Source organism: Orcinus orca, chromosome 11, assembly GCF_937001465.1.
Source record: "Orcinus orca chromosome 11, mOrcOrc1.1, whole genome shotgun sequence".
Classification (NCBI taxonomy): Eukaryota; Metazoa; Chordata; class Mammalia; order Artiodactyla; family Delphinidae; genus Orcinus; species Orcinus orca.
Window position 1 is genome coordinate 102,212,551 of NC_064569.1, and position 22,415 is coordinate 102,234,965.

Below are 22,415 nucleotides of genomic sequence, written 5' to 3' on the forward strand. Positions count from 1 at the left end.
AGTGTGTGGTCACGTTCTACCAATGAAACAGGAGGGGGAATCGGATCCTAGGGCTGAAAGCAAATGAAAAGTGAATCACAAGAAAAACGTCACGCACTGAGGTGGGTAACCCAAGGAATTTATGACGCAGCACCGCCAGTCGCGGGCAAGGGGGCACAGCGCATGAATCCAGGCGTCTTGTTTGTATGGCAAAGGGATCCCGAAACTATCCATCATCTTGAGCAATCACAGTTGACCCTTGAACAACACAGGTTCGAACTGCACGGCCCACTCATACGTGGATTGTTTTCAATATATTGGAAAAGTTTTTGGAGACTTTCGACAGCTTCAAAAAACTCACAGATGAGCCGTGTGGCCTACAAATATTGAAAAAACTAAAAAGGTGTGTCACGAATGCATAAAACATGTAGATGTTAGTCTATTTTATCAGTTACTACCATAAAACATACATGAATTTATGATATAAAGCCAAAATGTATCAAACCTGGGGCACAGGACTTCCCTGGTGGCGCAGTGGTTAAGAATCTGCCTGCCAATGCAGGGGACATGGGTTCAATCCCTGGTCCGGGAAGATCCCTTATGCCACGGAGCGACTAAGCCCGTGCACCACAACTACTGAGCCCATGTGCCACAACTACTGAAGCCCGTGCGCCTAGAGCCCGTGCTCTGCAACAAGCCACTGCAATGAGAAGCCCGTGCACTGCAACGAAGAGTAGCCCCCGCTCGCCACAATTAGAGAAAGCCCGCACGCAGCAATGAAGACCCAATGCAGCCAAAAATAAATAAATAAATTTATTTTTTAAAAAAACAAACCTGAGGCACACAACACATGGCTCCATTTGAAGTGCAGAGAAAGGAAGCAAACGTAAAGATGCCGTACGAAGTCCTCACTGCATGAATTAACTGTAGCACGTACAGTAATAATGCTGCAGCCACCCCTGCTGCTGCTTCCGGCGCGCGTATTCCCCGCGTCCGCCTACAGCGAGCGCCGTGTGCGCTCCCCCCCTCCGGAGCAGGTGGTCTCTCCAGTAAACCGCAGTCTCTTGTGGTTCTTGCGGATTATTTCATTGTATTTAGTGCAACACCGGGAACCTTGACCACCACCACGGGACCCACGAAGTGCCCTGGCAATGCTGCAAGCGCTCCCAAGACGCAGAGAAGAGGAAGACGTGAAGAGAAAAAGCTGAATGGCTTGATGTGCGTCGCAGAGTGAGGTCTGCAGCTGCGGCTGCCGCCACTTCAAGATGAATGTAAAAAAGGAAAGGAAATCCATGAAGCTGGCACTGCAGCTACACCAGCAGGCAGAAAGCCTTGCACTTCTTGTGAAATACCTTTTTATTTGAAAAAGCAGCTTTTAGGCGGGCGCAGGATTGCCATAAGAAAGGTGCACCTATATAGAATCTAAGAATGATTCGAGAAAAAGCAAAGTCATCATACAACTTAAGCGAAAGTGAGGGGAAGGTTGTAAAGCTGGAGACTTGAATGCCAGCAAAGGATGGTTTGATGATTTTAGAAAGAGATTTGGCTTTAAAATGTCAAGGTAACGGGAGAGGCGGCGCAGACACGTTCTCAGACGCTGTGAAGAAAATCATTGGGTAGAAAGGACATCTGCCTGAACAAGTTTTTAATACAGATGAAACTGCCCTATTCTGGGAAAAAATGCCACAAAGGACATTCATCAGTAAGGAGAATCAAGCAGCAGGATTTAAGGCAGGAAGGAATGGGCTGTCTCGATTATCCTGCACAAACGTGGTCGGGTTTACGGCCAGGACTGCGCTCATCTGTAAAGCCGCTGACCCCCAGCCTTGCAGGGAGAAGAGGAGCAGCAGCTGCCGGTCTTTGACTGGACATCAAAAGGGCCTGGGCAACCGGTTCCATCGATTCCTTGTCCCTGAATTCAGGAAGCACCTTGTCAGGAAGGGACTGCCTTTTACAGTTCTTTTGATACTGGGCAACGCGCCTGCCCGCCCAGAACCCCATGAGTGCAACACCGAAGGCGCTGAAGTGGTCTGCTTGCCCCCAGACACAATGTCTCTATTCAGTCTCTAGGTCAGGGGGCCATAGGACCTTCAAGGCTCATTACACACGACACTGTGTGGAAAGGAGCGTCAACGCTATGGAAGAGAACCCTGATACAGAGAACGTCGTGAGAGTCTGAGAGTCTGGGAGGATCATACCACTGAGGATGACATCGCTGTTATTAAAAAAAAAAAAAAGCCGTGAGAGCCATCAAGCCCACAACAATACATTCCTGCTGGAGAACCGTCCAGATGCTGTGCATGACTTCACAGGATTTATGACACAATCAAGGAAATCATGGGGGGCTTCCCTGGCGGTGCAGTGGTTAAGAATCCGCCTGCCAGTGAAGGGGACACGGGTTCGAGCCCTGGTCCGGGAAGATCCCACATGCCGCGGAGCAACTAAGCCCACATGCCACAACTACTGAGCCTGCACTCTAGAGCCCGTGAGCCACAGCTACTGAGCCCACATGGCACAACTACTGAAGCCCACACGCCTAGAGCCCATGCTCCGCAACAAGAAGCTGTTGCAATGAGAAGCCCACGCACCGCAGCTAGAGGAACCCCACGCACAGCAACAAAGACCCAACACAGCCAAAAATAAATAAATCAATCAAGGAAATCATGAAAGAGATTGTGGGTTTGGCAAATAAAGTGGGCGCGGGGCGGGGGTGAACGGTTCCGAGATATGGGTCTTCAAGAAATTAAAGGACTGGGACTTCCCTGGTGGTCCAGTGGTTAGGACTCCGAGCTTCCACTACAAGGGGCCTGGGTTCGATCCCTGGTTGGGGAGCTAAGATTCCACAAGCCACGTGGCACAGTCTAAAAAAAAGAAAAAAATTCAAGGGCTACTAGGCAGCACACCGGAGGAACCCACAGAAGACAACCTGATGGAGATAGCCAGAGGCAGACGATGAGACAGGCGCAGAAGAAGCAGCGCCAGGAAACAAACTGACATCAGACTGCCTGGCAGAACAGTTCCAATGAGTCAAGACGACTTGACTTGTTTTACAACATGGACCCTTCCGTGATACGGGTACTGAAGCTAAAGCAAACGGTGGAAGGATTGGTAGTAGACAGAAACACTCTAGAGAAATGAGAAAGCAAAAAAGTCGGGCAGAGACTGATGTGTTTCTGCCAAGTTCACCGAGTGCACCGGCCTCCCCTGCTTCCACCCCCCACGGCTCTGCTGCCCGAGACAGCAAGACCTCCCCTCCGCTTCCTCCTCCCCAGTCTCAGCGTGAGGACCAGGGGGATGAAGACCTGTGACGACCTGCCTCCACCTAACGCACAGTGAACAATCACACGCTGCGGTTCAGAGACCTCTGTTGTGTGCCTCGATGTGAAAGCCTAACAGCTGTACACCGTGTAAGACACACATTGAAGTGGACAGTCCATCCTCACATAGGCATAAGCTGAGTGATACTAAGTATAAAGTTAACAATGTGCTTTTTATAACTTTGCTTTCAATGAATTAGGTACAGTCTCCCTCCCTCCCTGACTCGTAATTGGAGAAACTGTGTAACAGTCTATCATCATAGGTTTTCTTTTTAATGTGACAGTGTTCCCAATACTGTATTATGAATATGACTGCAATACTATAAGCCATAAAAATCTTATGACGACCCACCCATTAGTGTACAGGCCGGGCTGCCTGGGAGCGATCGTATCGATCACACTAGGCAACCATAAAGCAGTCATGTTGCTGCTGCTTCATCATCAATGCACATATCGTTGTGCCTGTAAATAAATGTGAATTTCCTTTTCACGTTATCTTTTCCTTATTGATGTCTAGTATTAGTTATATGTGTAACATCTACAGCCTTTCGTGTCGTCTAAGACAATAATGATGTAGGTACTGACTATTCATCTTGGAAACAGATGACAAAAACTCATGCTGTTGATAAACACAGTACAGTACTATAAATATTTTCTTTTTTATGATTTTTTTTTTTTTTTTTTTGGCCCACCGCACAGCTTGCAGGATCTTAGTTACCCGATCGGGGATCAAACCCAGGCCCCCAGCAGTGGAAGCACCGAGTCCTAACCACTGGACCGCCAGGGAATTCCCTATGATTTCTTTTTTTTACTGAATTTGTTACAATATTGCTTACGTTTTTGGTTTTTTGGCTGCGAGGCATGTGGGATCTCAGCTCCCCGACCAGGGATCGAACCCGCACCCCCTGCACTGGAAGGCAAAGTCTTAACCACTGGACCGCCAGGGAAGTCCCCCTATGATTTTCTTAATTAACATTTTCTTTTCTGTAGCTTACATAATTGAAAGAATACAGCATCTGACATGTAACATATAGATATGTGTCATCAACCGTTCATGTTATGGGTAAATCTTCCACTCAACAGGAGCTATTAGTAGTTAAGCCTTGGTGGGGGGGTCAAAGGTTATATGCAGATTTCCGACTGCGTGGGGGTCGGCGTCCCTTGACACGGGTCAAACGTACGTTGATGTTTTCGGGGTCAGGATTCTCACTGCAGGGAGAGGACATGCAGACGTGGAATGAGGGAGGCAGACACACGCCCACAGAGATGGGGTGGAACTGGAGGTGTCAGCATGATGCCGTGACCTCTCACGCCTGTGCACGTGCATAAGCGTGTGCCCACGTGCAGGCGCGCCTGTCCTCTCGCTCCGAAGGGCCTAGAAACACGGGCGTCCTGATAGCAGTGAGCACACTGTGCACATGGTGCACAGATATCGTGCACTGTGCACCCAGATATCGGTCTCTGAAACCAGTTCCTGCCAGAAGGAGCCCGGGCCCTCCAAACGGCCGACTCCAGGGTGCAGACAGAGAGGCCCGAGGAGCCTGGGTGGGACTCCTTGTGCCAGGAAGCAGGGAAGTGCTCAAAACCTTAACGACGGGGCACGCAGCCGGGACAGCACGGCTTGACAGGCCCCCCTGGTGAATCTGCAGTTTGAACACCAAGGCAACCGACAGGGCAGCTCGCGGCCCATCGAGATCCGGCAGCAGTCCACGCGTGCAGGCTGACGACTGCGGGCCACATCTAAACACTGAGAACTGCCGATGACAGGGAAGTAACAAACGCTCATGAGAAACAGGCAGGAATCACCAGCGGGTGCTGTGTCGGGGAGGTCTGGGGAGGGGCCCGCACAGACTGCTTGTCAGCTCCAGTGGAAAAAACAGTAACTAAAGGTCAGGTGCAGGCAACTCCCTCTGATGGCTCAGGAAAGACTGCCTGTGTCTACGCACACGTGTGTAGCGTGTGCGTGCATGTGCACGGTGTGTGTGCATGCGGGCAAAGCACGCTCAGTTCCCTGCATCGTCTTCAGTGCCTGGTGAAGTCAGACACGTGTCAGGAACTCGGTAAACACTGTTCAGCAAAGTGGGAAGGTGCCCAAATCACTTAAACAAAACCCAGGTGGAAGCAGTCTCTGGAAGCAGCACCTGAGATCAACAGTAAGAAGACATTTACAATTTGACTCTCACTCTTTTTGAACGAGTTTATCTCCTAAAGCCTCATCTGAAATGGAAACGGCTGCCTGTGACCACAAAGGACGCCCCACCCCGAGGGCTGGGTGCTGAGGTTCTGCGGTTACGCTGCCCCAGGGGGACGACCTTTCAGGGGCCGAGAGGCCACAGCCTGCTGCCCAGAAGCAGCTCCGCGGGAAGATCCACACCCCGCTGCGGTCTGGACGGCGAACAGCATCCCACCCACCGTCACCCTGGCAGGGGTGCCAGGCCCCTCGTTCTCACAAGTGGTGGGCAGCGTGGACGTGGGTGCCCCGGCTGTGGCTGTGGCCGCGCCCCCGTGAGGGCACACCCGTGGGTCCTCTGCATGCTTCCGTCTCGTCCTGCCGGTGTTTCTGGAGGGCCCCTGGCTCCTCCTCAGGGAGGCCCGAGAAGCCTCTCCAGGAGCACCAGCTTGGTCTGCAGGTTCACGTCAAAGGGGGGCAGCCTGCTCAGGTTGAGGCTCAGCCCGGTCGTGCCTGGGACGCTGGCCAGCACCCGGTGCGTGTCCCGGTAGGGGGCCAGCTGCGCGGGGGCGGCCTCCACGAGCAGGTGCGTGTAGGCCAGCATGCGCTCGGAGCCGGGCTGCACGTCCTCTCTCTTATCGTACCTGCAAACGAGAGCAAGGCTGTGCACCGCCGGGTCCGTGGCGGCCCCGGGCGCCCGTGCACGAGACGAGGACGTACCTCCAGGCACTGTTGACTTCCAGAAACCGGGACACACCTGTCTGGGCAGCGGCCACATCGATGTGCACAACGACATCTGTGGAAACCGCGTCTGCTCGGTTAGCGCTGCGAATCCGGCACCTCTGGCCAGAGCCGCAGCCGGTAGCGGGGGCCGAGCGCCTACCTGTGCGGGAGGGCACCAGCTCGTGCAGCCTCTGCATCGCCACGCCGCCAGGGTAGTTGAAGTGGGACACGTACAGGCCTGTGGCCGAGTATGTGGCGTTCACCACGAGGTGTCCTATCACGAGGAGGGACCCCACTTTACACAGCCAGGACTTCTTATAGTTATTCAGCCTGTAAAGAGCAGTGCACCTGGCGCAAAGGCAACGGCAGCAGCGGAGCAGAAGCCCGCCGGCCGCTGTCACCGGGCGAGTCATCCCCAAGCGGCAGGCGTGGCGCTGCCTCTCTGAAATCCCACCCAGACGCCAATTTAAACCTGAGATTACGTTTTCAAGCATCCCACGTCATTACTTGGGTCAGAGCGTAGCCTCCGGGCCAAATACCGCGCTGCCTGTGTGGAGGTGAAGCGGACGGGATAAGGCCGCCGTCACAGTGCGCAGGCAGGACCGCGGAGCCCACGGAGCGAGGCACTCAGCATCTGTCCTTTACGGGCCAGTTGTGGGCCCTGTAGACTCGGGCTGGACCCTTGACCAAAGCCTGGCCAGGCGCCCAGTTAAACACATGGGCTCACCCTAAGCACCTTCCCCTCTGTGAACCGGTAAACCGCCCCCAGGGGAGCCCAGGCAGCAGCGTCTCGGTGGTGGCACTCACACGCGGGCGCAGCCCCTGGCGGCCACGATATTGAGCACGGGGAAGGCATAGATGATGAAGCGCAGCTCCTTGTGCGGGAGAAGCGAGTACAGAGCCACGAAGCCCAGCGCCGGCAGGAGCAGTGCCAGGGCCCTTCTGTCCACGGCGCCCAGGGGCACGAAGAGCAGGCTGCAGCCCAGGCCGCGCGGCAGGGCCGAGTAGAAGTACCAGAGCAGCGGCGAGGTCTGCGGCAGGAGGGTTAAGGAGGCCACGCACCAGCCACAGCTGCCCGTCCCCGGGCCGAGCTCAGGCGGGAGCCAGGAGCGTGCGGGAGATGCAGCCCTGATGGCGCCCCTGCCTGCAGCACCCAGGACCCCCGCGCCTCGGGCCACGGCGTGACTGCTTCAACACGCGGACAGAGGCTGGGACTCGGGTGTCGGTGCCAGAGCCAGGCCGCAGATGGCGAGTGGGGCTGTGAAGAGTTCTTTAACTTTTCCCTCCATTTTTCACCGTAAAAACAGATTGTCCCAGGGTGATGGGCCCACGCGGGACTCAGTATTCTATTTGCGTGCGTTTAACTACTCCAGAATAAAAAGTGAAAAAAAGCAGATCACCACGAGGACAAAGGAGACACCTCGGCTACAGACAACGGGTGGCGGCCACTGGACCAGGGGAGGCCCAGACTGCGGGGAAGAAGGCGCCAGTGCCAGCGCTGCAGCAGCCGCCGTGCTCCATCAGGTGCGGACACAGGAGGAGAGTGGCTCAGCGCACAGCCCCGCCCCGTGGGCCACTGTGCAGACACTGGAAGGATACGCCCCAGTTGGAACTTTTGTTCAGGACGGTGTTGTACCAGAGCACCTTTCCTTCTGGCCATACGAGGTAGCGCCAAAAATAGGAGTCCACGGCCACCGTCAGCCCTACGAAAAGAAGACCTCAGGAAAGAACACGGCCACCTGGGAAGCTCGGACCTCGACGCAGCTGGCTGGACGGCAGCTGCGGAGCCCTGGTCACAGTCCGAGACGCAGCCCCGTCAGCACAGAAACCAGGAGCCACCAGCAGCTTCACGTAAAGGAGCTGAGGCGTCGGGACCTACCCCCGAACGAGCCTCTTCACGCAGGTCCCTCGTGGCCGCCCGGCCTGGCTGAGACACACAAGGAGAAGAGCCCCTGATGGAGGCCCCGGGCAGCAGGGGGTGGGGGACCTTGGGCAGAGCAGCCAAGGACCTGCACCGAGACGTTTTACCACCACTGAAGGTGAAGGTAATTTCATTTAACGAAAAACAAAAATAAAACCTCCCGAGTTTCGTCTCCATAAAACAAGACAAAGAAAGCACAGGCCCCCGACAGCGCGGCCGCGGTGACCCGACTCACCTAAGCAGAGGATCCCAGCCGGCACGGCGCAGCGCAGGGCCCGGGCCACCGAGACCTTCCGCAGGCAGAGCGGCAGCAGCAGCACCAGGCCCAGGAGCAGGCTCAGCTCGGCTCTGAGGACCAGGATGGCGAAGGCCGAGAGCCGGACGAAGCGCGTCCACCTCTGCTGCAGCCAGGCTGCGAGGGCTAGCAGGACTGTAAGGCACAGGCCAAGAGGCAGGCCGCTTACTCCTCCCTCGGGAAAGCCACACAGAACCCTCCAGAAGACAGCCAGCACCTCTCAGAACCAGACCCGCCAACGCGGGCCTGAGGCTGCACCGCAACAGTCCCCCCCGCCTGGCCCGCGTCCTGCGCTGTGACATAGCCCGAGCCACTTCCGCAGGCCAGACGGCCCCAGACGGCCCCAGACGCCGGCGTCCATGCCACTTCCCGCCTCCTCCTCAGCCTCGCACTCGCACGGCCAGTGCCAACCTCGGCCGCCTCCTCCCCTCTCCTGCCGGCTGCCTCTCCCGCCCGGTCCCTCCAAGGTCCCTGCTCCCCGCACTCGGCCTCCCGAGGCTCCCGGAGCATCCGCACCGGCCCCGCATGCGGCTTGCCCTCCTCCCAGCTCCACGGACCAGCTCCAGCTCCAGCCCTGCTCAAGAGAAGCTGAGCCCTGGAAGCCGGGCCTCAGTCCAGCACCGAGGACAGGGCCCTGCTCCCCTCGCAGGGTTTCTGAGACGCCTGGTGGGGAGCAGCTTTCGACGGGCAGACACCTCGGAGGGACCCCCGGGCAGGCCAGCCAGGTAGCTACATACCCACAGGCAGGGCCAGCACGTTGGGGAGTGTCCGCGTGCAGTAGAACATCAGGTGGAACTGCGAGGCCGTCACGCAGCAGAACAGGGTGGCCACCGTGGCCCCAAACTGCCGCCTCACTTCTTTTTGTAAAGTCCAGAGTCCAAAGATCACGCCGAGTCCAAGGACGGCCCTGACTGAACAGAGAGGGCTCCGTGTGTGCGACAGCGGTGAGGCGGGGCCCTTAGCGACCACCGGGTGTCGAAATGGCCCTGAGGGAGGGGAGCTGCCTTCGGTACTAAAAGCAGGCTGGGTGTACACGGCAGAATAGTACTCAGCCATAGCAGAGGAAACCCTGCCACTGCAGCGACGTGGAGGAACCCAGAGGTGATCAAACTAAGTGAAGTCAGTCACACAGAGAAGGACAAATATCACATGGACTCACTTCGGTGTGGAATCTAAAACATGCCACAAATGAATCTATATACACAACAGAAGCAGACTCACAGACACAGAGAATAAAGGTATGGTTACCAAAGAGGAAGGAGGAGAGGGATAAATTAGGAGTTTGGGATCAACAGACTCACGCTACTGGATGTAAAACAGATAATTAACAAAGGTACACTGTATAACACACGGAACTATACTCAGTATCTTATAATAACCTATAATGAAAAGAATCTGAAAATATACATATAACGGAATCACTTTGCTGTACATCTGATACAATGCCATATTGTGAACCAACTACACTTCAATTAAAAAAAATAGACGCGTAAAATGAATGAAACTAAAATACGTTAATTTAAAGTGACAGTATATTTTTCACTGAAACTAGCATTAGGTGAATTTGTTCATTTTGTGTTTCACTCGCTATTAACTGAATTCTTTTAATTTTGAGTGTGGTGGGCCACATTTCGTGTCCTGTCACATCGTTTATTAAACTTTTGAAACTGTCAAAAAAATGGGCTGGCCGTGGAAGACGGACAGCCTAGACCCTGGCCCCCCGGATCCCAAGGCGGGGGCCTGCGGCACTCAGCCGCTGGGCAGGCCAGGAGCATCAGGACGACAGCCCAGCACTGACCCCAGTGGCCCCGCCACCTGGCCGATACCTCCAGGGCCACGTTTACCAAGGACCTGATGCTCAGACGTGGCCCCCAACTCTCCCATCGAAGGCTTCCTGGCCCCCACCACGTGACCACAACAGCCTAGAGCAAGGGTGGATTTCCGTTTCCTCATCTTTCAAGAAGCAGAATTGCTTCTTCCCCAGGAATGTGCAATTCTTAAAGCTCTCCATACAGGCCAGACCAACCAGCCGTGAGATGTGTTTGACTCAGCTAGGAAACGTGCTGCTTCTGCTTGGGGGACGGGGCTCGGCCCCCACTGCAGTCACGAGGGCACAGCCCGGCGGGGCTGACGCTGTCCCCACTCTGAGTCCCTCTGCCGAGTGGCCGAGATTCCAACAGGTGGACCCTCCTGCACGAGGGACCCTCAACCTGGGTGACTGAGACCCTCTGACAACACTGCAGTTCTCCACCCCGTCCCCATTGGAAGACCCCCTTACCTACTAGCTGAGAATAGAACTTGGACGTTTCCAAGAGCGAAAGCACGTAAACGGCGGGGCTGGAGAGTGCCGCGATCACCAGCGGCCCGAGGAACGTCCTGGGGACCACGCCAGGGAACTCGAGATGGTCAAACTGCGGGGAGAAGGGCAGGTCAGCAGAGGCCCCAGGAAGTGGGGGTTGATGCACGGCTTGGGCGGGAACTCACCTTGTCCACATCCAGCCGGTGGTAGAGCAGGTCGTGCACGGCCTGCAGGTTGAAGCTCTCCTCCACTTTGGTGTAGGGGCAGGCAACCAGGTGGACGGCGGCTACCGCCACCAGCAGCGCCAGGAGCCGGCGCTGCTTGCCCAGGCCCGACAGCCTCTTCCCGGCCATTCTGCACGTCAGCCTCACGGACCTTCATCCACCGTCGGCACCGCCACTCGAATTGTTTTGAGAGAATAGAGTCACAGGTCCCCAGGCTTCAAAACTCACACTCGAGTTAACACCTGGGAAATGTGTTTGAAGGGTAATGGGAATCCTTTGAACTGCTGCAGCTTCTGTAATCTGAAAACACATCAAAACAGAACGCTGAAAGAAAAATCATGCTAGAGAAGCTTTCGTACTTTAACCAGCCTTCTTACGCTTTTAAGTTGTGCGAATACTTTTCCAGGAAGAAAGACCTGAGTTGCAGGACACGAGTTTAGTCCACTGTGCAGCCGGGCCCTGGGCCAGCCCGGCACTGGAGGGCAGCAGGACGACCCCCGTGCTCGAGAAGCTGAAATCTGGCCGGAGAGTTAGGAACAAGCTGGGCTCGGCCCGCACGGTACTGGCCGAGGGAGACGGGCCGGGAGGCTGTGAAGTAGAAGGGCGGGAGGGGTGCGCCTGGAGAACTGCAGAGGGACAGCCACGAGAGGACAGGAGGTGAGGCGCAGGGCTCGGGGCGCCAGCAAAGCCCTGCACCCCAAGGATGGCGAGACAGGGCCGCGGACACCCACCCGCTGTGCTCTGAACTTCACCCCCTGAGCCTCTTAGAGCCCCGGGGAGCACCACGCTGGTCGTGAGCACAAACTCGTGGATACGGCAGAAAGCAAGAGTGTGTTCCTGGGGGGTGGGGATGCAGACAGACGCGCCTGCAATGGACCACCCAAACACCAACAGCGCTTTGGGGGCACCCCATGCCACGAAGCTTCCTGAGAAAACCATGCAAGTGTCTGGGGCAGTTCCTACTCGTGGAAGACCTCCATCTTTCAGTCTGGCGAGGGAAGGAAGACGGCAAACTCTTCCTGTTTCTGGCTTGTCTGAAAACAGGTTTGCTTTTATTTGATCAAAGCCAGAAGGGCAAGAAGTGAAAGGAGAGAACCACGGTGCTTCCTGTTTGTTAAAACTACTTTTTGGTTCGAGGGAGAGGTATGAAGTCTGTACTCTCCTAGGATAGCAAGTGGGGAATCAACAACTGGGGGAACAGGAATCCTGTCTGATATGGTGGTGAGGTGAGGGAAGTAAGGGGGTCAAAGGGCTCTAAGAATTACCAAAATAACGTGCAGTTCCCAGGGAAGTAACAGAGCTTTTCTCTTACCAAATGTAAGGGCGGGATTTTTCTGTCCCCCGCTGCCCACTGTAACCTCAGCAAGGATGGACTCTGGTCATCACAGGGGCCATCCGTCTCCCCTGCTGGGCTCACAGCCTGAGGGCAGGGCTGACTCACTGCTGTATCAGCACAGCCTGGCGCATAGCAGGTGCTCAATAAACTACTTGAAGAAGAAACTCATAAAAACTAAGCGTGGATCTCATCACACCAGTTTACATTTTCATTAAAGAAACGTGCACGCTTTAATGTCCAGTGAAGCCGAAGAGACCACGGAACGTTCGTTACTCCTCTCTGTTCTCTTACTGTCCGAGGGGAAAAGAGCCTAAAGAACTAGGAAGCATCTCTAAGGCCAGGCGGTTGGAGCAGCTGCGCAGGTGCTCCGTGGCAGGAACCTCGCTCGGGCTCACAGCTGTCCCAGGCCAGTCCCTGCACACCCCACTCCACACCTCTGCCCAGAGGAGGTTCCCCTGCGGGAAGATCTAGACTCTGTTATTTCACGAGCTGTGGGGTGAAAAGGTACCTGCCAAACCCCGCTCCGGGCCCCAGGAGCTTCTCACCCAGATAAGAGTGTGCTCTGTGCTGATGACCAACGGCAGACACCAACCGGCAAAGCAGCTTATGTTGGACGGCGCTAGCGGCACCCTGCATGCCCACCCGGGACCACGAGGAGACAAACAGGACATAAGCAAGTACTGAAACCGTGGTCAACCCCCACCGGGCCCGAGACGGTGAGCAGACGCACGTGCACTGGTCCACACCTGCTTGCAGCTGTTGGGGTTGTTAATCTCAGGCACCCACAGGCCAAAACAGGCCACGACTTTAAAACACGTCGTTTACAGGATGGTGACCCCTCAGATTAGGAGCAAAGGGCTTCTCGTCCCCGTCTATTCGGATTCTAAGGTCTCTACTGAAACTGGTCAAGTCAGATGTTCACGTTATTAATCCCTAGCTGGAAACACAAAGGAACTGGTACAAATTCGGTCAGAGAAAACTCTATCATTTGTACTGCTTCCTGCTGGCAGTTCTGTCCTACTAGAAACCAGGTAATGCCCACCTTCGTTCTTCCTAACTTAAACCACGGGTTCCAGTGCCAATTGCCTCGGGCACGTGGGGAAATGCAGATGTCTGGAACCCCAGAAACACACTCATCAGGCCCCGGGCAAGGAGCCCCAACCCTAGGTGAGGAGACTGCCCCCAGGTGAGGAGCCCAACGGTCGTCCCGCGTGGCCACGCACGGTGAGGCCCAAGGAGCACCGCGAGAGCGCCGGCCCGGGGTCCCCGCATCCCGTCCCGAGAGCCCCAGCCGCGCACGCTGACCTCGCCAGCCCACGGCGCGGTCCCTCGAAGCGCGTCCGCCTGGGCTGCCCTCAGCCGGAAGTCGGGTGGCGGAAACCGAGAATAGAGGCGACGCCCTTGCCCGAACCTAACATGGCCACTAAACCCCGGCTGCCGTCGCAGCGGGCGCCCTCTCTGACCGGAGTAAAGATGGCCGCCGCGGGCGGTGCAGGCGAGAGGCGGGCGCGAGGGGTGGGCTCGGGTCTCCACGCCCCCTGTGCCCAACCTTCCCGGCGGGACGCTGACCCGGGGCCTTCCTATTGGTCGCCTCTCGTGGCGAGCCCGGATTGGGCCACATGGGGACGGGGTGGGCCCAGCCGACCAATAGCGATGGAAGGGCTGGCGCGGGGCGGGGCCCCGGCCGGCGCCGTCAAGTAGCCCCGGGAACCGCCGGCTCTTCGGAGCCGGTGGGCGGCCGGAGGCCGGAGCGCGCGGCCGGTTCCCGCTGGACCTCGGCCAGTGCCCGTGCGGCCGCGTTCCGCAGCGCTGTCCACGTCGGCCAGCCATGCGCCCGCCGGCCCCGGCCGTGCTGGGGCTGCTGCTTCTGACGCTGCTGTCGCCCGGCGAGGCCACCAAGAAGCCGACGCCCTGCAAGCGATGCCGGGAGCTGGTGGACAAGTTCAACCAGGTGGGCCGATCACCCCGCGGGGACACGAGGCCAGGGGTCTGGCCGGGGTCGCCCCGCCGTGGACCAGGGTCACCCCACCATGGACTAGGGCTGTCCCGCCATCTACTGGGGTTACCCCCTCCGTGAACTGTGGTCACCACACCAGGGACCCAGGGTTGCCCCACCATGGACTGGGCCATCCCACCATGGATCTGGGGTCATTCCACCATGGACTGGGTCACCCCACCATGAACTGTGGTCACCCCACCATAGACCGGTCACCCCACCATGGACGGGGTGAGGCAGCAGTGCTGAGCTCTGTGCGGCCATCTCCCCGCAGGGAATGGTGGACACAGCAAAGAAGAACTTTGGTGGTGGAAACACGGCTTGGGAGGAAAAGACGCTGTCCAAGTATGAATTCAGGTGGGCGCCCTGCTCTTACTGGCCCAGCGCCTGCCTTTGGTGCCTGACGTGTTCCTGGGAGCGTTGACAGACACAGGGCGTCTCTTGGGGCTTGTCACCTGTCCTTGCCCGGGGCTGGCACGCTGGCTCCTGGCTGGCCTTTTGGCTCGCACACTTGTCCCACTCGCCCTCCACTCGGCAGACACGGTGGTTTCTTAAAAACATAGGTGGCGTAGATCCCTCCTGCCCCCCCACCCCGAGCCCCGGCCTCCTCCGGCCCCATTGCAGGGCTTCCCCTGGCACACCCCACACCCGAAGTCCCACCGTGAGGACGGACAGGCCTCCCTGACCAGCCCCACCCTCCATGTTTAGTTCTCTGCCTGGCACTGACTACCCCCGGCCCCGGTTGGGTGTTTGCTGAGGGTCTTTTTCCACTGAAGCGCCACTGTAGTCGTGGCCTGGCCGCAGGTGGGGCCTCGGGACATCCCTGGGGAGTGGACGCTGACCACTGAGGTGCCCCTTGCCCCGGCCTCGCCGTGCTGACAGCCTTGTGTTTCAGCGAGGTCCGCCTGCTGGAGATCATGGAGGGCCTGTGTGGGACCAGCGACTTCGAGTGCAACCAGCTGCTGGAGGAGCACGAGGGGCTCCTGGAGACCTGGTGGCTGCGGCTGTGAGTGCCTGCGTCCCCGGGGACCAGTGCCAGCGACTCCTGGCTTTTGAAATGATGTCAGGTTTAAAAAGCTACAAAAATAGTAGGGGTTTCTTCCGTACCCGTGTTCCCATCCTTTATCACCAAAGTGCGACCATCCAGACGAGGGTGTCAGCTGGAAGAGTCTTTTGGCGCCCAGACCCTCGTCTCCCAGATCCCACGATCCTCAGAAGCACGTTACATGTTCAACTGTGTTTCTGTTTTGAGGAAATCTGCCGCGTGAGATTTACTGAACACTCTTAAAAATCCTCAGGAAGAAGAAGTATCCTGACTTATTTGAATGGTTTTGTGTGGAAACACTGAAAGTTTGTTGTGCTCCAGGAACTTACGGGCCAGACTGCCTGGGTGAGTTTTCTGCGGGGACTCGTGAGCGTCCTGTGTGTTTCCGGTTAGCCCTGTCGTGATTCCCGGCTGGGCAGGAGCTCGGGTGGGAACGTGGGCCCTGTGCAGCCTCCTCCCAGCTGCAGCGATCTTCGCCTCTGGGTGTCTGGTCCCAAGTATGCTCCTAATTCAGGGCTCCACAGACCCCTGGTCGCCCACCTGGGTGCCGCCCTCTGGGTGCGGGGAGGTGTCCATAAGCAGCGAAGCCCGTGTGAGAGGCCGGGGCCAGGGGCGTCCAGCCTCCGGGGGTGAAGAGACTGAGTGAAGCCATGGCCGCCGCCCAGGCGTCACCAGAATGTTCACGTGGATCAACTGGGCAAGGGGCATGATGCCGGCGCTCAGGCCCCACCCTGGCCGAGGCTGCCCCTGCCTGTCCCGCCGGTGTGGCGTCACAGCACGGGCCCTCACTGTCCCATCCTTGGCCCCGTGTCCCGCGTGAGGCGAGCTGACGCGTCCTGCAGACCCCTCGCCAGCGTGGGGCTCCTGCGCTCCCAGACAGAAGGGCTGAAGCGGGACGCAGAGAGCTGCCAGCGCGGGGCTCCTGCTCCCAGACAGAAGGGCTGAAGCGAGGGGTGCGCTCTGAGCGGGCTCGGGGTCCCCGCAGCGTGCCAGGGCGGGTCCGAGCGGCCTTGCAGCGGGAACGGTCACTGCAGCGGAGATGGCAGCAGACAGGGCGACGGGTCGTGCCAGTGCCACCTGGGGTACCGGGGACCGCTGTGCGCCGACTGCATGGACGGCTACTTCAACTCACTGAGGAATGAGACGCACAGCATCTGCTCAGGTACCCAGAGCTGCCTGTGTAGATGGGAGGGGGACCCGGTGACCGCTGACCCAGGCTTCTGGGAGCTGAGGGGGAAGGCGTGGGCCCTTGTACGACGTAAGAAGGGACATGACAGGACCAGCAGCCAGGAATGGTCTCGCTTCCTGTCTCCAAACAAGCTCCAGGAGGGACGTGTGAGTTGCTTACCCGCGATGTCCTTCTGGAGAAGGGCTCGGAGGGTGGACGTGTGAGTTGCTTACCCGCGATGTCCTTCTGGAGAAGGGCTCGGAGGGTGGACGTGTGAGTTGCTTACCCGCGATGTCCTTCTGGAGAAGGGCTCGGAGGGTGGACGTGTGAGTTGCTTACCCGCGATGTCCTTCTGGAGAAGGGCTCGGAGGGTGGACGTGTGAGTTGCTTACCCGCGATGTCCTTCTGGAGAAGGGCTCGGAGGGTGGACGTGTGAGTTGCTTACCCGCGATGTCCTTCTGGAGAAGGGCTCGGAGGGTGGACAGTGTGGCACCTCCAGCTGTGTGACGTCCACGCTGGTCCCGGGGCCCCGGACCTGCACCTGGGGTGTCTGGCCCAAGCTTGCTCTCCCCGCGGCTGTCCCAGCAGGAGGCTCGGGTGTCCTTGGGCGCAACTCGGGGATCAGAGGCTGGTGTCCCCGCTGTCACTCAGGCTTAGGGTCTCGGAGTGAGCAGAGGCAGGCCGAGTCTGGCCACGTCAGGGCACCAGCAGGGTGGGGAGGTGGCCCAGGTGAGAACCGGGACAGCGGAGGCCACGCAGTGTGACCTCCTGGCCCCAGGTCCCCGTGTAGAGGACGCGCCGTCTTGGTCACCCTGGTGTCGGGTAAGGTGGGCTCTCCCACCTGGGTCTTCAGAGGTGCCCTGGTTGTCGTTCTGGGCGCCCCCGTGAATTCTGAGATGGGCCGTCGGGTTGCACGGGTGGAGCCTTCTCGGCTGTGATGGGCATGCTTCTCCCTTCTGGTTGGGGAGGCCCATGCCCTGCTCGTGAGGCTGCGTCAGCCCAGGATGGCGTCCTCTGACGGGGTGTAGATGTGTAAGTCCAGGGAGGAAGCCATGAGGCGCACCCTGTCTCGATGTGTTTTCTCGTTGGTTGTCACTGATGTACAGGAAGACCTTTTGGGCGTCAGCAGTCGTGTTGAATTCTCCCGTCAGGGTTGGCGGTGAGGCTGCGCTCCCTTGGGCATCCCCGTGGAGAATGTGCTGGGTGCCTGGGAGGCCAGCCTCTCCGATTCCTACCCCCAGGCCTTTCCAGTCCACGCGTGTTGGCGGGCGGCATGCACACACCCAGCTGGGTGTGGGCTCCAGCATTTGGGAGGCTACCTCTGCCAGGTTACGAGCAATTCCTCTGGAGTCCTCGTTTGCTGAGAATTTTATCACCTCTGGGCGTGGAAATCCCCGTGTGTTCTCTTCTCTCGTTAAGTTCAGGGATGTTGTGAATCACACGAGTTTCTCTGTCGTTGAACGTATCTTGCTCCACTGGGATTTTTTGCTGGTTTGCGGTTTTTGTTTTCACCCTATGAATGTCAGCTCCTAATTTCCGAAACGCCCTTTGCATCGAGTTCACTCCTGAGACGGGATCCCCACGTACTGATGGCCATCCCACCTCTGCCTTCCAGCCTGTGACGAGTCCTGCAAGACGTGCACAGGCCCTACCAACAGAGACTGCGGCCAGTGCGAAGTGGGCTGGGCGCGGGAGGACGACACCTGCGTAGGTGAGGCTGGCGGCTGCCCTCCCCCACCCCTTCCCCCTACTCTCTCGTGGCGTCTGCGCAGCCCCCAGCTACCCTCAGGACACCCCACTCCTGCCCCCTGCCCCCTCTGACTCGTGGGGAAGTGGCCTCCGACGTTCCAGGCTGTATTGTAACAGCCACGGCGTGGAGGCTGGGCTTGCCTGCCTGTGGGCTGGTTGCTGTACATGAACCCTCTGTGGCCTGGACTCTGGGCTGGGAAGGTGGCCCCTGTCCCCCGTCCTTGCCATCAGGTGGCCCCGGTGGTCCTGTTGGCTCAGGGCCCAGGAGGGAAGCCTGGGACTTAGGCCCAATCGTGTGTTCTCGGGCCCTGGTTTCATAAAAGAGACAGACGTGGGGTGGGGGGCTCCGGCCGGCAAGTGGACACTGCAGGGCGTGGGCAGCCTCTGACTGTGGTGGACTCTGCACGGCCCCTCGGTCTGGAGGCCCTAGCCGTGGCGCGTGGCTCTCCCTGTCCACCGTGCCCAGCCAGCTGGGGCCCCGCCTGTTCCCGGGGTGTCTTCTCCTCGAGCTGCAGCCCTACAGCCCGGCCGCCAGCATCTCGGCCCTGCCCGAGTGCACGCAGGCCCAGGTGCTGGCGGGGGTGGTGGGTTGGGGGTGGTGGGTTGGGGGTGGGTGGCCGCCAGGCTGCCGGCCTCCCGCCAGGGCCTCGGTTTTGGTCTCGTTCTCACAGCTGCTCAGCTGCAGGCAGGTCGGGGGCCTCACGTCCCACATTGGACGGGGAGGGTGCCCCCCCCCCCCCGGCCCCGCCTTGGAGCTTCACCGAGGCCCCGGGGAAGCACTCACGGGTCAGCCGCTGGTCCCACCTGCACACGGAGGCCCCGAGGATGACTGACCGTGTGTCCCCCACGGCGGTCCCTCTGGCCAGCGGTCGGGGCGCGGCTGCCGCCCACAGCTGTGCCGTCCTCTCCAGATGTGGACGAATGTGCAGCAGAGCCGGCCCCCTGCGAGGAGCAGCAGTATTGCGAGAACCTCAACGGCTCGTTCGTGTGCCAGGGTGAGCGCGCCGCCCGGCCTGCCCGCTGCAGCACTCCTTCCCCCGAGATGCTTGTGGTGTGTCCGCAGGACCCCTGTATGCTCTGCCTACTTAAAACACTGAAGGTGGCAACACAAGTGATAGATGTTTCCTGAAGAAGAATCAGAGAATTCAGATAAGTTGAAAAGAGTTGACCAGCATCCAGTCCCTGGGGAGGGCCCCTGGCAGGCCGGTCGAAGCAGCGCTGGTCTGAGCGGCGCCTTGCTACCTGTCTGTTTTTCATTCAACGGTACCGTGACCGCCTTTGCACGTCACATTTCTGTACATAGTGGTAATTATTTTGGAGCACGCTGTTATTTCACAGTTTCTTCAACAATCTGTATCATTGAATATTTGTCATACACGGTTTCCCACAGTTACAAACTTTGAAGACCCCTGTAGGTAAAGCTTTTTACATTCTTCATTATTTTCTTTGGATGAGTTTCCGAGTTCGTCAGTTCAAGGGAATGTGGATTTTAGGGCCACCCAGCCCCCAAAAGGTTGAAAGGTGGTGCCGATTCCTCGCCTTCCCCCCTGCGTGCCCCCTCACCGTGTCCGCGGCCATGCCGTCCTGTCCCCATGTTTGTGGACACACAGCTTCAATGAGACGCCCCCAAAGCATCACACGTTCTCTGCCATTGTTGGCACCAAGCTCCTAGCAGTGTCACAGCTGGAGGCGGGTTTTGTTTGAGAGAAGACACTGCCCCCCATCCTTCCCGTGACAGAGGTCATGGAGGGGCCCCATGACTGCTGCTCCCGCAGCCCGGCCTGCACCGAGGTCCCTCAGCAACAAAGGACCAATGGTCAATCAGTCAATCGCAGCTAGTGCGCACTTTGCCTCAAGCGCACGCTGTCTGCTCCCCAACGCCCCCAGGATGGGGACACTGGGCTCTCCCGGCCGCAGAGCCTCCACCATCTCGTGTGTGGTTTCAGGTCACACTTTGCCCACAGGATGGGGGTCTCATGTCGTCATCTCCTCCCCTCTTGTTTCCAGAATGTGATTCCACCTGCGTGGGCTGCACAGGGAAGGGTCCTGGACAGTGTAAAGAGTGCCTCCCCGGCTACTCGAAAGAGAGCGGCCAGTGCGCAGGTCAGCGGGCGCATCTGCGTTCAACTCGGGGGCGGGAACCTTCCCAGAGGCCATGCGCGCTGGTGGGGACGGGACCCTGGGCTGCAGACGCTGATTCTCACGCGCCCATGGGGGTGGGGGCCGAGCAAGGGCCTGCAGGCTCCGTCTGGGCGTCCACCTCGACAGTCGAGCCCGGCTGGAATCCGGCTGGAGAACCACCGGGCTCCCGCCCTCACGTTTGCCTGGACCGTCTCTTCTTCCCGCCCCCGACGGCCTGGCTCTGGGGCTCCTGTTAAATCCTCCCCTCTGTCTCCTTTCTCTAATGGGATGGTTCCGTCTCTGCGCTTTCTGTGTGTGAGGGAATCATGACGTGTGCATCCCTCGATCCCCGGTGTGCATGTTTGCTGAACGAAGTCACCTGGTCAGTGGAATGTGTTTATTTAGACATTGACGAGTGCTCGCTGGCGGAGAAGCCCTGTCTGAGGAGGAACGAAAACTGCTACAACACACCCGGGAGCTTCGTCTGCGTGTGCCCCGAGGGCTTCGAGGAGGCCGAGGACATCTGTGTGCAGACGGGGCCGGTGGGGGCCGGTGAGTGACCGCTCACCCCACGGCCACCCTCTGCTCTCGGCCGCGGGGCCTCGGTGCGCTGCCACCTGTCCCCAAGTTAAGAAATTTACACAAAAAGTGGCCCTGGGATGATGGGAGCCGGGTTCCTGGAAGGCAAGAGCGTAAAGTCCTCTACGGGGACGAAGCCCCGGGGGACTCCCTCTTGTATGGACGGAGGGAGACGCAAAGGAAGGTCAGCAGACGGGCCGCCAGCTGAGCAGGCCCCGGGTCCGCCTGAGACAGACGTGCAGGGAGGCGGCGGGAGGGGCAGACGGCTCCACGGGGGCTCCTGGGAGCCGTTTCAAAGCGCCACAGACCCGGCGGCTTCAACCCCAGAGGCGCGTTGTCTCCCAGTCCTGGGGGCTGGATGTCTGAGATCAAGGTGTCGGCAGGGCTGCCTCCCCCTGAAGCCTGTCGGGGAGCATCCTTCCTGCCTCTTCTGGCTCTGGTGGCTGTCACTCTTTGCGTTCCTGGGCTGGCAGCTGCGTCCCTCCAGCCTCTGCCTGTTTGTCGCATGGCCTTCTCCCTGGAGCCTGTGTCCGAAGTTCCCTCTACTTACAGGGACACCAGCCATTGGGTCAGGGCCCACCCCAGTGAGTTCTTAACCTGCTCACCTGCAGGGACTCTATTTCCAAGTAGGGTCACGTTCACAGGCACCGGGGATTAGGATGCCAACCTGTCTTTTGGGGGGACACAGTTCTTCCCACAGTCATCTCATACAAGTTCTAGAACAACACGGAGAACGGGAAAGAAGCCACGTTAAAAAAGACAATGGCTCAGAGTTTTCCCAAAGCAGTAAGACTTGGGAGGTTCCAGAAGCTGCCTGGGTCCCGGCAGGATAAAGAGAAGCTAATCCACACGTAGACGCCCTGTAGGAGCCGAGGGGCCTGACGGTCAGCGAGGGCCGCGGAGGGGCCGCAGCCACGCACCGTCTGTCCCCACACGTCACGCAGGCTGTTGTCTCGTCCCAGCTGGTTCTGGGGGCACCCCATCGGCTCCCATCGCCCGTCTCTCCCCCAGTGGTGTGGCGGCTCTGGGGTGCCGTCGGGACACCCCAGCCGTGGGGTGCTTGGGGCTGCTGCATCCAGAGGGAGCCTGGCGCCACCCCACGGCCATGGGCAGCGTGTCCACGCGTTACCACGCCCCAGCGCCCGCCTCGTGGCCGCGTCCTCAGGACCTTTCGTGCTAGGATTTTACGGACCGATCTGTTTGTTTTCTGACAGAAGTCACGGAAGCAAGCCCAACACAGCCGCCGTCCCGTGAAGATTTATGATGTGCATCCACGTCAGAAGTCACACCCGCCCTTTAAATTATTCAGACTGTCGTCCTGGACGTGGCCCTTCGTGTCACACCGTCGCTCCAGGGGAAGCTGCTTTCATTGAAAGGGCTGATGCTTATTTGACCCTTAAAGCTGCATTTCTTGGTTGTTCTTAAACAGATTTGTATATTTTGATACCGTTCTTTATAATAAAATTGGCCACTGAAGGTAGCTGGGCAGACAA

At 58.5% G+C, this 22,415-nt stretch overlaps 2 protein-coding genes across 4 annotated transcripts; one reads left to right on the top strand and one right to left on the bottom strand.

The window, feature by feature from the left end:
- Window positions 1-778: 778 nt before the first annotated feature.
- ALG12 (ALG12 alpha-1,6-mannosyltransferase) lies at window positions 779-13,554 on the bottom strand. Of its 2 annotated transcripts, XR_007470215.1 has the most exons (10): window positions 10,890-13,554; window positions 10,684-10,816; window positions 9,143-9,316; window positions 8,346-8,540; window positions 7,789-7,892; window positions 6,997-7,220; window positions 6,350-6,519; window positions 6,187-6,262; window positions 5,747-6,110; window positions 779-5,437 (listed from the first exon to the last, which is right to left on the bottom strand). XR_007470215.1 is itself a non-coding variant. In XM_033405322.2 (9 exons), exons 1-9 carry the CDS (start codon window positions 11,055-11,057, stop codon window positions 5,879-5,881), a joined length of 1,476 nt encoding a protein of 491 aa, XP_033261213.1. In that variant the 5' UTR covers window positions 11,058-13,554; the 3' UTR covers window positions 779-5,878. The 2 variants fall into 2 exon arrangements, 1 of the variants encoding a protein (XP_033261213.1); XM_033405322.2 differs by having other exon boundaries at window positions 779-6,110.
- Window positions 13,555-13,933: 379 nt separating this feature from the next.
- On the top strand, window positions 13,934-22,415 carry CRELD2 (cysteine rich with EGF like domains 2). Of its 2 annotated transcripts, none has more exons than XM_033405323.2 (10): window positions 13,934-14,215; window positions 14,535-14,617; window positions 15,156-15,266; window positions 15,559-15,650; window positions 16,291-16,467; window positions 18,089-18,184; window positions 19,089-19,217; window positions 20,230-20,325; window positions 20,749-20,895; window positions 22,137-22,415. In XM_033405323.2, the coding sequence occupies exons 1-10, from the start codon at window positions 14,093-14,095 to the stop codon at window positions 22,184-22,186; spliced, it is 1,104 nt and encodes a 367-aa protein (XP_033261214.1). In that variant the 5' UTR covers window positions 13,934-14,092; the 3' UTR covers window positions 22,187-22,415. The 2 variants fall into 2 exon arrangements, with proteins under 2 accessions (XP_033261214.1, XP_004279650.1); XM_004279602.4 differs by having other exon boundaries at window positions 13,935-14,215; window positions 19,134-19,217.